Source organism: Tetrao urogallus, assembly GCF_951394365.1.
Source record: "Tetrao urogallus genome assembly, chromosome: 15".
In the NCBI taxonomy this organism is placed as follows: Eukaryota; Metazoa; Chordata; class Aves; order Galliformes; family Phasianidae; genus Tetrao; species Tetrao urogallus.
In genome coordinates, this window is record NC_136828.1 from 14,024,816 (window position 1) to 14,039,366 (window position 14,551).

At 44.8% G+C, this 14,551-nt stretch overlaps 2 protein-coding genes across 2 annotated transcripts; one reads left to right on the forward strand and one right to left on the reverse strand.

Annotated features, from left to right (window-relative positions):
* Nucleotides 1-1,009: 1,009 nt before the first annotated feature.
* On the reverse strand, nucleotides 1,010-12,332 carry PMS2 (PMS1 homolog 2, mismatch repair system component; the record flags this gene model as incomplete). Its single annotated transcript, XM_079543123.1, has 15 exons — nucleotides 1,010-1,331; nucleotides 1,706-1,875; nucleotides 2,701-2,801; nucleotides 3,286-3,453; nucleotides 4,283-5,174; nucleotides 6,427-6,579; nucleotides 7,045-7,129; nucleotides 7,410-7,509; nucleotides 8,235-8,332; nucleotides 8,802-8,969; nucleotides 9,457-9,640; nucleotides 10,263-10,365; nucleotides 11,331-11,417; nucleotides 11,723-11,862; nucleotides 12,028-12,332. The coding sequence occupies 15 exons, from the start codon at nucleotides 12,330-12,332 to the stop codon at nucleotides 1,188-1,190; spliced, it is 2,898 nt and encodes a 965-aa protein (XP_079399249.1). The 3' UTR covers nucleotides 1,010-1,187.
* Nucleotides 12,331-14,542, forward strand: AIMP2 (aminoacyl tRNA synthetase complex interacting multifunctional protein 2; the record flags this gene model as incomplete). The annotated part of the gene is made up of 4 exons (XM_079543011.1): nucleotides 12,331-12,444; nucleotides 12,964-13,170; nucleotides 13,450-13,681; nucleotides 14,157-14,542. The coding sequence occupies 4 exons, from the start codon at nucleotides 12,331-12,333 to the stop codon at nucleotides 14,540-14,542; spliced, it is 939 nt and encodes a 312-aa protein (XP_079399137.1).
* Between the last annotated feature and the right edge of the window lie 9 nt (nucleotides 14,543-14,551).

Consider the following 14,551-nt stretch of genomic DNA (forward strand, 5'->3'; position numbering starts at 1 on the left):
GTTTCTTTTTGCTACACAAAGCTGCCCGTTTACCCGGGAGGATTTTCGGGCCCGGATTCAGTGACGCGTGAAGGCCAAGCCGCCTTAGCCGCGCGCACAGCCACCGCTCCGCTCCTGCGGGGCTCAGCGCAGCCTAACCTGCCATCACAGCCACGGAAACGAGGCCGTTCCGCCAGGCAACGCTTACAGGAAGGCTCCGGGACAGCGAGAACCGCTGTGCTCACACAAATCCACACTTTTTTTCCCCCCACAAATCAGCGACCGCAGCTTTACGATACAGGAATCAAACGGAGCGCGGCACGGACGGCGCCAGAGCAGCGCCAGGAAACCAAGGCGACGGCTGCGCGTGCGCAGAGCAGAGCGGAGCCGAGAGGAGCGGAGCCGAGAGGAGCGGAGCCGAGAGGAGCGGAGCCGAGCCGCCGTCCTCGCGGCAAACGGCTGCGCCGCGTGGGGCGGCTCCGCGCTGTGGGCCGAGCGGCGGCGCGGGAGGCGGCGGAAGGCGGCAGAAGCCCTGCGGGCAGCGCGGCCTCCCGTGTGCACGCAGCTGTGGTCGCAGCCCGCCGGCTGCTCGCCGTTTGTCCTCTGAAAAGGAGGATCCCTTTGTGAAAAACGTGGGAACGTAAATGGCAATAGAGCTAATTCAATATGCTGGATGGTTACTCTGTTTGAACATTAAGCACAGACGGCAGTAAGATAATCATTAAATGTAATATTAATGCTTGAAGGAATTACCAATGAAACCCAGGTTTAACCTAAGAAAGAAACCCGCTGCATTTCCAGCTGCGGATGGTTTGCCTTTAATTTGAAGTGATCCCAGGCAGCAGCCACGCGGTAACACCTGATTGATGCCGTTCTCAGAGTCGGGAACATCACGCTTCAAGAATCACCGTAGCTGCAGCGAACGATGGTAGCCCCCTCTGGGTCCCCACGTATACACATCGACATTTATTTTAAAAACCTTGACTACGAAATTAAGTAATACATAAAGTAAACCACAATGAAAGCTGATATTCACACGAATTCTATGTCAGTACCGTTGATCAGAAGGACGAGACTGCTGAATGACTTCTTACTGTCAGAGGTGGAACCCGGCTACGTATTTCAGTCCAAGTCAGACAGCCGTGATAAAAGCCTGGGACAGCAGTGAGCTGCTGCCGTGGGAAGCGTCACAGAAGAGAAGCTGACAGTCAGTCGGCCGCGATCAAGTCCAGACTGGCTATGTGCCTCATCGTAGGCCTTCCGTGGGGGCAGTTCCAGGGATGCTCAATCTCACCCATGTGAGTAACCAGTTTTTTCATCTCCTGCACATTCAGAGCAGTTCCAATCATCACCTGCAAATAAAGTAAAAAACAAAACCAGTATTTTCTTACTCCGCGCTGACAACTGACATACAGATAACAGTGGTACTTCTACTACTGCAGCAAATAATGTCTTGTGCAAGACATTAGAAGGAAAAAGACCTGCAAGTTGATCAAAACAAGTATGTTCAGAAATGCACTAGCTTAAACCAGAATATAAAATGGCCAGGATCCTTCTGAAGCCCCACTAGAGAAAAAGACAGGGAATGAAAGTAAGAATATTAGCTGCTGAAATCTAGTAGTAAAGAAACTTCCCCTGCAATATACATGCAGATACAGCCATGTGTAATACACCAGAAAATACAGTTCTTATCTGAAAACAAACATCGAGCTTGAGCTGTACTTACAGATTTCCTGCAAGCTCGAGAAGCGAACATCTGTCTGACTCTGGAAGGTCTACACATGACTCCAGGGCAGTCACTTAACATGAAGATCAGCTCATCTATGTCTTGAGGACCAAATGTCCAGTTTTTGCTTGTTGGCAAGGATATTAATTTAACTCTCTGGGTAACTGGAGCTGAAAGATTTGCAATAATTAATAAAGAAACAAGAACATTACATGAAATTACTTTTTCTTAAGAGGAAAAACAGAGAAACTACTTCGATACATTGATGTCTTCTGCCTGTGTGCCAACATTTCACTTTAGTCTTTTGATGAGATATACAGCTAACCAAAGCAGTCCAGCAGATACTCTCTTCTAATTGACAAGAAACTGCTTGAAAACTCATGATGACAAACAGTTCAATTTCAAAAAGCAGATTTCGTAAAAACTTGATTATAAATAGCATTTTGGGCAAAAATTGGAGATTTTGAAGCAAAAGATACAGGACAATCTGTAGTGACTTCCCAAGTGCCAGAAGTGCTGGCACACAAGGCTTTCACAGTCCTCCCCCAGGAAGCTCTGAAATACGCGTTACCCTGCGTTGTAGGAGCGTGGAGCTCACAGTTCATGTGATCAGTACACATCGAGTCGATGCTGAAGCAGTAAGGAAAGCCACAGGATATTTCACCAGTGCTATCTTAGTCTAAAATCACAAGGTTTACCATTTACCTGTACTTAACTGGGACCCACGAGTCTAAGAGGACAGGAAAAACATTTCAATATAAAACATCCAGGAGATGCACGTTCTGTCACAAACCCAAACTCCATATCGTGACTATAAAGTCTGCAACAACTTTTTTAAAGAGAGGTAGTCTGCAATGTTCTCATAAACAGCATAAGAAGACTACAAAATGGTAAGCCTCACAAAAAGGATATATGCAATGATAAATCATTTCAATTTTTCTGCTCAGAGATTTTTGTATGCAAATTGGGATAAAGTAATTCTGGCACAAACTCACCATTTTCATTTATCACAAAGTCAAACCCATTTTTTCTGAATATTTCCAGGTTTTCAATCAATACTGTTTCATTTACAGCAGTTAAATTGAGGTTTTGAGGCCTGAAAGAGAAAAACACAGCATTGCGTGGGTATGGAACACAGAGTGCTTAAGGTTCTGACACCAAAAGCACGACTCTCTTGGAAAGCATCTCACTTGCTTCGTAAAAACTAACAGCAACAAACCACACCATGAGCAGAGCACTGTTTCCAAGCATTACTCAGCACAGTAAAACTAACTGGGCAGCATTCCCTGTGCCTATAACCGTCTCCAATCTCCTCACTCCACAACCACACTCACCAAACTGAGGCTGACATTAATCCTGCTGTGAAACCTCACTGACCACTCACTGGCTGCACAGCTACAATTACTGCAATTTATTGGAAATTTTATCTAAAGACTGATTCTTTGTAACACTGAATATAAAAATAACTCTTGCTGTAAATGTCTTGAATGTGTGAAATACCTGAATAAGGAAGATCATACATATCATTCTAAAACATTGCATTAAAGTGATAGAATTGTTAAAACACTGAGAATACTTACACTATCAGCTTCTGGCCTTGAAGAACCGTGTGCTGTTGTAACATCTCAAAGTTGTATTTCTCGTCAGTAGCATGTTGGTCAATTATGAAAAGATCAGAATTCAACTTGGCTATTATAAACCCTAAATTGAACTGGCCGATGATTTCCATTTTTGCAAACATGTCTTTACTGCATATAGAAAATACAAGCAAATCACAAGACAAGCCTCATCAGTTACCACGTCAGTACAAAACTTCAATACATCCTTTTTTCCCCTGTAGAACTTTACATGGAAAATGTGTACATGAAGTCTAATGGAAGCAGGATATGAATGCAGAACCTGGCACTGACTGGTGGCACCACGTCTGGCAGAGAACAATCCATACCTCAGACAAGATTTGCCCAACGTTCACCCATTTTAAACATAGCCACTAATGGCAAGAGAATTAGAAGCGTGCAGGATGGTGATGGTGCAAATACAGTAACAAAGGCAGCAGCATGCTCCTAAAACAAACCAGCTGACACGTTTGACTTTGTGCAAAGAGAAGACTTTCTTCACCTTATTTAATACCCCAAATTCACAAATCATACACTGTTACTGCCCAGTGATCATCGAAGACAACTTATTTTCACCACCACATCTCATCAAATTTCAAATTAATGAAGGAGAAATACGAGCTGTGCAATCTCTTAAGTGTCACAGACCTGTCGTAACATTTCTCTGCTTGCACTGCAGATTACAAATTTTAGCTGAGCCACATCTATGATATTTTTGGCCCTCATTTTAGTGTCTTCTTCCACATTCTGCTTGCACTGAGTTCCAACAACTGCAGACCTCTGCCAGGTAAAACTGCTTGCCCAAATGGATGATATAACGGCATAATGAGTTGGACAAAAGGCATCTCCAAAATTAGAATGTAGATGTAAGCCTTTCTCTCACCCTCCCAGACAGTTTTTATTTTTTCTCCTTAGCTATTGTTATTAATTAGCAAATTCAAGTTAAGAAGCTGAAAAATACCTGATCTCTTTTCTTAATTCATCTTCTGCTACTTTATTTTCTCCAGGACTAATTTTTGCTCTAAATCTTCTGTAGTTTTGTGTTTCTGTACACTTCTGTTGTTGCTGTACAATCTTTCTTACCCTTTCTGCTAAAGCTTTCATAGAGAATTCAAGCGGCACGGTTTTCTTTTTAACTTCCACCAGTACATCAACACACGGCATAGAGTTTCTGGTATTCTTCACTTCAGGATGTACAGCTGCCTTGAAGCCATCTGCCTCACTTCTAAAACATTTTACTCTTGGTAAAGAATTACTGGCTTCTTGAGGTAAGTTACTTTGCTTATTCCAGTCATTCACTCCATTTAATTTATGTTCAGTGCCCGAGACCTGAATGTCACCTTCCAATGATTTCTCACCATGTCCATCAGTCTTACGACACTCACTTTGATGCTGTTCTTCTGAGCTACAGAATTCTTCTTCAACGGGATTATTTACAGTTTCACCAATGACACAGCTGCCAGCCTCTGGAGTGTCATATCCAGCATCTGATCCAGAAGTGCTGCTGAATCCAGAATCTGTATTTTCTTCTACTTCTCTCAAATATCTCCTTGGAACTGACATCTTTGACTTGGTCTCACGACAACTCTCAGAATCTTCACTCAAAACAGCCTTTCGAGTCCTCACAGTACTCAAAATGGTATCAAGTGACAGTTGTTTAGTGGAGCTGTGTCTCTGTTTTACCTTTTTAGGGCTTTGGAAATAACTCTCACTTTGATGGAGAGAGAACGACTCCCTTAACCTGGAAAGAGTCATCGCTCTTTTTCCTTCGCTGCTTGGACTTTCAGTCTCGGAGCCATGTGACATTTCTACCCAGGGCTTTTCTGCGTCTCCATGAGGGACCTTCAGGTTGCCTAACAAAATGAGAATTAAAAATAATAAACAAATAAAGTCAAGATTATAAGTTATAAACTAATTCAACATAAATTGAACGATGCGCTATAGTGAAGGGAGGGAAGAGAAGTAGAAAAGCAGCAAGCTCCTCCAAAGTGCCCTTAAGCTGACTGAGCAGGGGCTGAAATGCATTGCTATCCAGTGGGCAAGGAGGGATGTGTTTAAAAAACTTAAGGAGAGTGAATGTGGAGCATCTTTTCAAACTGCAACATAAGTCAGTCCAGTCAGCACTCCTATTTTTGGTAGGAAGACAATGAAAAGCAAATAACTCTTCCACTTCAGCGGCTGCTATAAGAACGTGTGGGCAAGGAATTAAGGAGCTGGCATGGACAGATACTTGTACTGCATGTTATTCATAGATAATAAGAGGATTTCATTCTCTCAAATTGTCAGACTGATGTGTCTTTTAACAGAGATAAGCCTAAAAGTAGCAGCCTGAGGCTGGAATTGATTCTATACACAGAAAGGAAATTAGAAGAGTTTACACTGAAAAGAGTGAGAATGAAAAGCTGTTAGCATAGAAAAAGTGCCCTGAAAGATTATTCAGTGACAGGGGAACCAATGATCTCTGAGGTTATCATAAAAGAATCCAAGCTGAAAATTCAAAGAGAAACTTGTACTCAAATTTCAATCTCTGTTTATGAGATTTCAACCATTCTTTCAGGAGGATGTTTAAATAAAGGATGCTTCTGTCCAACAATCCTCACTGAGCCTTTTTCATTAGATCATGAGCTCTTCAGCATTCTGATGTGCTCCATGACACTTGTCATGGGAATACACACAAATATACACACAGTTTTTAAATTAAAGTTAAAATCAGATGTAGCACTTCAGATATTTCTGTGTTTTAGGAAGGAAAAAATTGGCAAGATCATAAAAAACAAATCCTCCTTCTCCTCCTCTGAAAAGAGCAACATAAATCTTTCCCCCGTATCAATGAGAAAATGCTTTCAGGCATTATTAATTAATTTTGTGCTAATGCAACAGTCAACTTTATGGAGAAAAAATGTTGCATTGGTAACTTAGGGTCTTCCTTTATTATAAGAAAGCTGATATATTAAAATATTACTAAGGATCCCATAAAGAAAGCTGCCCTGAAAGGCACATCAGTTAAAAGCTAAACATTTTCCCCACTTCTTCTCCAGGTATTTACAACACTTTTTCAATTCTCTACTATGTGTTAACACAGAATTTTCACATTTTGTGTCCTACCTGCAATGTCCAGAAGATTCTGATTGACGTTCAGTTTGTTAACATCACTACCAAACATCTCCATCAGAGAAGTTTTTAAAATTGCCAATAAAAGCTTTTCTTCTTGAAGCAAAATTTGTCTCTTGTCTGGAGTCACATTGATGTCAACACATTCTAAAAGTCAAAAGCAAAACAACTGCATTACACATGGGGAAAAAAGCCCAACCAACTCCTTCCTTCCTCAGATCAAAGTCCCTGCTGTTCTGCCCTCTAATTTCACAAAACTGCAGTTAACATTCACAATGTATCTGCAAATTAAACTTTTCCAACGTCCCAGCAAACAGGATTTAATTCTGCACAATGTAAGTTTTCTTGTATTTAAGCTAAACACAAATTTCCTTTTTCTCACTAAGAAATTACTTCACAGTAGAGAAAAAGGAAAAAGGAAAAATTGGAATCACAGCTGAACTCCATCTCCCCCTCACCAACTGCAGACCAAAAATATCAGGGTGGAGAAAGTCATAGAACAGAAGTTACAGTGTTCTCCAAATAAACGATGCTCTTTAAATAACTACAATTTATTCCTCAATTCAATTTTAGCCTTTACAAAAAAGGTACTAAAAATTATTCATAACTCACCAGAATCTACACAAATGCTAAGGACAATAAAAGGATACTGGTGTTTGTTGTATAAGTGATAAACTTCATTCACAAGCTTGACAACCTGTAGAGGTGGAAAACAGTAAAAGCTGATACTCTTATCTTTCAGTTCAAACAGGATGTAATTTAACTGCTCACAAAACTAAAAGGGCCCTAAATCTCATCTCACACAATTCAGCTTTTATTCACACAAAGAGACCCGATGAAGACAAAACCTTAAGAAAGGAATTTACAGCATCAAGACAAAAGATGTGCATCTGTTATCAATCAAGTGGTCTGCAGCAAACACCAGGCAAGTTAATATTGCTGCTAGGAAAAAAAAAAGAAATAAAGCAGCCACTCGCCTTTGCTGGATCGCACGGACGCTGGTTGATAAAGAAGAACTGCCTGTCTGTAGTGCTCCTCCCAACGCCATGATCACAGCGAGAAATGAAGCCCGTGATACTGTGAAACAACAATGGAGCACCACTAAGGGAAATGGAAGAGGGAAGCTAATTTTTTTTCCTCAATCAGACCACTGCAGTTACAACTGATTTATAGGGGTTTGGAGAAACACCGTTACGCAGTACCACACCTCACTGGCTGGTTCTCCCCCCCCGGCTTCCTCTCTGACCAAGGCTTGGTGCTAAGCTCCAAAGAGGTATCAGAAAACTGAAAAAGCTGCTGACTGATTTAAAAGAATTTGCCATTTTTCTGCTCTGAAAGCAGAAGAGGCCGGCTGTGAACTGGCATCGGCCAGATATCAATGCACCTATTTGTTAGCCTCACATGTGGTGAGGAGAAGAAAAAAGCACATTTTAAAGCATAATTCACTGATTTACACGCATTTCACACCATTTCTCGGTAACACTATTGAAGACATACAGATACGAACCACAGAACACTCAAGGTGACATTCAGCAGCAGACCACAGCAACACAGAGCTGGGGCACAAGGCACAGCAGTCCTGCTCCTCTCTCATCCGACCTCAGAACCTCAGTCCTGAGCTCACTTCTTCAAAAATCAGTTGATGTCCTTTTCCAAACACTATACTAACACCGATTATGCTGATCACAACTATTTTTAATACTATTAACCACCCCACCTCCTTTTTTAATTTTTTTTTTTTTTAAGACTTAGGATTATCTTAAAACACCACTGACAACAGTGGTTTCTTCTTCTCTGACTACCTATAAAGCTTTTCTGGGAGGTCTGTAGATTTGAGTCCATATTCTTCACAAACAGCTTCATTGGGAGGCAGCTGAACAAAAGGAATCAGGCTCTGCAACTGAAAAATAAAAAAAAGTGAAAGGTGTAGATTTTTTTCTTCTATTGCACTGCTACTTATTAGCCTAAAATCCATTTGATAATTTTTTTTTTTTCAAGTCAGCCAAGCCAGATCATCCAACAGCCAACTCCAGCCCAGCAGAAGACAATAACATGGCTGATGAGTGCTGAAAACCTCCACATTTGCCTTAGTTATTTCACAGATCTTCACATTAAACCAAATATAGACAGAGAAACAATATTATTGACTCAAATGTGACTGTTCTGCTACCTACATATGACCTAATCTAGTTCTAAGCAAAACCAAAAGGCGAAAAACAAGTTTTGCCATCTGTAGGGTGTGCAAGGAGTCAACCCCTGCCACCTCCCTTTATGATTTTTAAAGGTTTCCTGCATCCCCTCTATTTAAGAAGGTCTTAAAAACTTCTATTTCTAGCAATACTGCTTCTCTTGTCAGTAGAACAGAATACCTGTTTTTTCCCAAATACTGCTCCAATGTTTTCCTTTAAGTTAAGACCTCCAGCAGTGGATACCACAGGGCTTTTTTTTCCTTGGCCAACTTGATTGGTGCAATTAATCCGCACTCCTTTTGAAATAATACAGTATGCTTGCAGTACCTGGACCATTTTTGCATATTCCTATGAAGACAGAAAAAGTTGGCGCTCACACAAAACATATTTGTAAAACAACATTGTGTTGATAACACTTGCAAGATTTGCACACAACACAGACTTCCTTATGTCCAGAAGTGGTGCCATTTATTTCTTAAATACTCACAAACCAATTACACGTACTGCGTGAGAAATAACGTACTTAAAAACAAATGACATATTTGCAAGAGTGATATTCAGCCATACTTCAAATGTAGCATTCACAGAGTCAAAATACACAAAAGTGATGGCAATTTTGTTTCTTTTCAGCATTCTGAAATTTGAGACTGCACCTCCAAATGCATTCATTGCAAAACAGAAAAGAAGAAAACACATGGGAACACTTTCCTTGTTAGGGCCAGACTCACTCAAACGAAGTCAGACTCACTCATGCTCGTCCTGATCAACGTCAGAGAACCGAGCTGTGAGTGAGGAGGGCTGTGAGAGTCCTGCAATAACTTCTGAGCTGCCTCACCTTTTTGATGTTCCTCTGAAACTCCTTATGCCGCACTGGCAAAGTGTGAAATAACTGCTGTATGCTCACAGTTGTTCCTCGCTGCCGTGGATGAGGAGCTCTCTGGGTAATCTTACCATTGTGATCAAACACCAAACGAGTCCCAAGCTTTGCAGACTTATGGCAAGTAGAAATGCTAACGTCACTGATGGAAGGAAGCAGGCAATAGAATTACCCACTGAACATCATATTTTCTTAATCATTACTTACAGTCTCATCAGGCATAGAAAATACTACTTGTGTACTTTTCATTGTAGCTAACTTTCACCACTAACAACCAAAAACTTACACTGCTTTACAGATACTATTTTCCTACCTACAATGCAAACATCTTTACTTGTATCCCTCTCGTTCTTCTCATATAAAGCTCAAAGATAAAGTCTGGTTTTGCTGGACACCACATTCCTCACACTAACACATAACAGCACGACAATCTTAATGCAGACTGCTCAAAAGCTGTGCTATTTCAAACCTGCAGTCTTCCTCGGAAGAATTTTAATAGAGTTTTTATGAATAGCAGTCTAGCAAATAGCATGTAGGACTGCATACTGAAGTAACACTACGTTTCGTACACCAAAGGACAGATCAGATGCTTAGAATTGCAGAAGGATTTTGGATGGAAAGGACTTCAGGATGTCACACAAAACAGAGCTCACATTCAGTAACAGCAAGTTTCCACAGCCTCATTTTATCAATAACAGTAAGCTGAAAAGTTGGCTTCAGTTGTTTTAAGTAATTTTCTACTAGCAAGAATGCAATGTTAATACCTTAATGCACACAATGAACTGAGAGCTTCACCTCGAAACCCAAACGTTTCAACGTGTGTTAGATCAGAAAAATCTTGTATCTTTGACGTATAATGTTTCAGAGCTGGAAAGAGATATTTAGAGTATAGATTTCACTTCCAAGTGACAGTGACACTAGGCCACATGAGTACATTTTCCATATATACCAGACTTCTGCAATTACTTTTCAACATACAATGAGTAATAGCAACAAAACAAGACTTTCCTTTCCCCTTCACAAGCTCACTTTTAAATCCTCACACATCCTGCTGTGCCACAATTACCACCTGAAATCAATACAGCAGGACTGGCACACACCACAAGGTGCCTCAGAGCAGCACAGGTCAGCTGCTTCTGCCACCTATTTTACTCTGCAGGAGAACTGCAGGGCCATGCCGTGCAACGTTATACAGCAAACAGGCATGGGATCCTGTGCCACAACCACAGCCTGAGGAGGGCTCAATTCTACGCAATCAGCCAGCACCCATCACCAGGTAACAAACTGCAGCCCTGGACCTTCCCTGTGCTGAACAGCAGAGGAGTTCACTGCCTACCGGATAAACACTGCGAGCACAACAAGTAACACAGTAACTCGTGGTGAAAGAGGTCTCTAATGGTGATGTGGAGGAAGAAATAAGGCAGAAAGCAAGCAGTTGCACTTGTCAAACAGTGCTGCTTCTGCTCCTGTTTCGCACGGCTGAAACTAGCAGGAGGAAGGTTTGGCAGCCACGTGCACGCAGTCGGCTCCCATTCAGCACGCACTCTATCTGTAGTTTACTTCCCATGAAGTCTGGCTCCTTCAGCAGTGACTCACAACTCACCATGAATAAATCTAGATGAACGTTTCTGGGACATTCTCCTCCACAATGACACCTACTCTTTGCTCCACTTAAGCAAACAAGCAAACCAAGACCTGCTTCTGAACTACAGCAAATACAACAAGAGCACTTCAGAAGCCCATTCGAATTTGTAAAGAGCAGCAGTCATTATCTCACCTAAAATATACCTCCAAAGCATCTAAACGTAAATTATGAAAGCCGTTTAACTTACTTAATCCTGCAAAGTTTTCCTCTTCCACTCCACCTCCATTATCCGAAACCTCTATCAGCTCCGCCCCGTGGTCTTTAAGTCTTACATCTACAAACACGAGAAATGAAGTCTTTCAGAGCTGTTAACACAGCGTTGGGTACTTGGAATAACTCCCGCCGACGGCCGTTCTCCAGGACAAGTCTGAAGCAGCAGCCCCGCACCGGGGCACCGTCAGCACCCACCGCACCCAGCGTGCGGGCAGGGCAGGGCAGGGCAGGGCAGGGCAGGGCAGGCCCGGCTCCGTTCCGAGAACCGCCCCGAGCCCCACGTTTGTGGCGCCTGAGCGGAGCGCCGAGATGCGGGCGGTACCGAGAGCCCGCGGGGACGCGAAGCTCCGACGGGAGGGCCGTTACCGATGCTGGTCGCTCCGGCGTCCAGGCTGTTCTCCACCAGTTCCTTCACGGCCGTGCCCAGGCTCAGCACCACCTGCCCCGAGCAGATCCGGTGCACGGACTCGCGGTCGATGCGCCTGATGGCCTCCGCGGGCTCCGAGCTGCCAAAAGAGGGGCGGAGACAGGCGGGCTGAGGCGGCGCGGCACGGGAACCCGCACGGCCGCCCCGAGCCGCACGAGCCGAGAGGGGAAGAAGCGAAAAGCCGAGGAGACCGCAATCGCTCCCGGGAGGGGCGGGGAGGACCCGGCCGCCTCGGGCCACTCACCAGGGCGCGGCCGCCTCCATTGATTCCCGCCGATCGCCTCGGCCGCCCGCAGGCCTGGCCTGGCCCCGCCCCGCCCCGCCCCGCCCGGAACAGCGCCTGTCTCTCCCTGCCGAGTCACTGACCTCATTGGCTCGGGCCAGCCAATAGAAAGGAGGCGAGGAAACGAGACGAGCGAGCATTGGGTGGTGGGAGAGTCCGTAAAGACACGTGCTCCCTCTAGCCCAATGGGCGCGGCGGGTGGGCGGGGCCAGGCGGGCTGAGCGGCGCCGCACGGCGCAGAGGGGCGCCGAGCAGGGAGCCGCCATGCCCATGTACAAGGTGAAGCCGCTGCACGGCGCCGCGGGCCCGCTGCCGGCAGAGCAGCTTCCCACCTGCATGTACCGCGTGCCCAGCCTGCACCGCTGCGCCACGCCGCAGGTAGGAGCGGGGGCTCGGCACGCCCGAGCCTGGCTGCCGTGCGGCGGAAGCGCGGCGCGGCGCCGCGCCCGGCCTATGGGTTGCCCCCCTTCCGCCGGGTTCCGGCTCCGCATCGCGTTCCGCGGGCTCCCCGCCCGCCTGCCTGCCGGCCTCCGCTCCCGGCGCTCCGCACCCCGCTCTGCCCTCCGCGCGGAGCGGCCTGGGACTGCGCAGGGCCCGGGCGGGCTGGCAGCGCGCTGTCTGCCTGGAGGTTTTCCTCTCACGTCGTTGGAGGTTGCAGAGTCGCGGCGCCGGCTCGGCGCAGCCGGCGGGCAACCACGAGCGTTTCCGACACTCGAGACGTAGCTCAGCGCTCACCTCGTCCGCACGCACGTGAGGCAGCTCAGATACAGACCTCGCCTTTCCGCGGTGAAGGATGAGGATGCGAATAGCACCTCTGAAGGCTTTCAGGGTCGGGCGAGCTGTGCACTACGTGGCCCCCGAGCTGAGTGAACCCCAACGGGACTTTCTCTCCTCTAGGAAGAAGTCGACCCGTCGCTTCAAGCCCTTGAATCCCGCCAGGAGGAGATCCTGAAACGCCTGTATGAGCTGAAGAGCGCCGTCGATGGGCTCTCAAAGATGGTACAGACTCCTGATGCTGACTTTGATGTGACTCACGTCATTCAAAATGATGAGTCTTCTCCTCTGACGACAAATGGAGCGGATTTAGACTTGATGCTTGGAAAGGTAAGCTGAGTTCAGCACGTACAATGGTGGGTGGTTTCTTTGCCGTCAGCTCAGAAGGGGTGGAAGGGTGGTGTTAAGACTTGGAGCCCCCAGAACTCACGAAATTTTGACTTCAGACTTGATAGAATTTACTGCAATATCCATAAACGTTGAAGAAGGAAGATGTTTAAATTTTTTGGTGATTTAAGTGTCAAAACTTGTTTACCCCTGGAGTTTTAAACACATGCATGGCTATATACATCTGGCAAGCGTCTTACCTGTTTTTTCCTTTCTATTCAGGATTATGGTGCCCTGAAAGATATCGTAATCAATGCAAATCCTTCTGTGCCCCCACTGTCCTTATTAGTACTGCACAGCCTGCTCTGTGAGCGCTACAAGATACTATCAGCCGTTCACACACATTCATCAGTGAAAAGCGTGCCAGAAAAACTCCTGAAATGCTTTGGGGAGCAGATGAAGAAGCAACCACGCCATGAGTATCAGTTGGGCTTCACTCTGATATGGAAGGATGGTAAGAATAAGTTATCTTCCAGAGGAATACAATAGGTCAGAAAGTGAAACTTGTGCTATAGAACAGATGCTTTGGTGTAAAATGGCTGATAACGTGATGGACAGGTAGCATCTCTGCTCTTCTTGCAAGTATGAACTTTTGACAGCTGTGAGCAGTGGTGGGAACAGAGAAATAAAACCGAGTTACTGCTATTAAAACACAAATGACATTTAAAAGGCAGCTATTTGAAACTCTCATCTCCAGCAATGCTGTGGATACAGTTTCTACAAAGACTGGCTGAGAGATTTTTCAGTCTGCAGTCCAATGGGAGCTTTTTTATGCCAGGTTATTGCTTTAGTTTAAGTATTCAGACTAAGAAAACTGAAAAACTGTTGTCAAGTTCACATTAGAAATGCTGATGGCATCAGAAACAAAATAAATCTTACCAATGTACTTAGCTTCTCTACAGTAATCACTTTTCTCTTCTTGATTTCAGTTCCAAAACCTCAGATGAAGTTCAGCATTCAAACAATGTGCCCAATTGAAGGAGAAGGGAACATTGCTAGATTTCTCTTTTCCCTTTTCGGCCAGAAGTACAATGCCATTACTTCAACTCTGATTGACAGCTGGGTTGACACAGCCATCTTCCAGCTCAAAGAAGGCAGCAGTAAAGAAAAAGGAGCAGTCTTGCGATCCATGAATGCTGCCCTGGGCAAGACATCGTGGTTGGTGGGAAGCGAACTCACCGTGGCAGATATTGTCGCGTGGTGTGTGCTTCAGCAGACAGGCAGTGCAAATGCTGCACCAGCCAACGTGCAGAAATGGATGAAGTCCTGTGAGAACTTAGCACCTTTCAGCTCTGTTATTAAGCTACTGAAATAAGTCTGTACC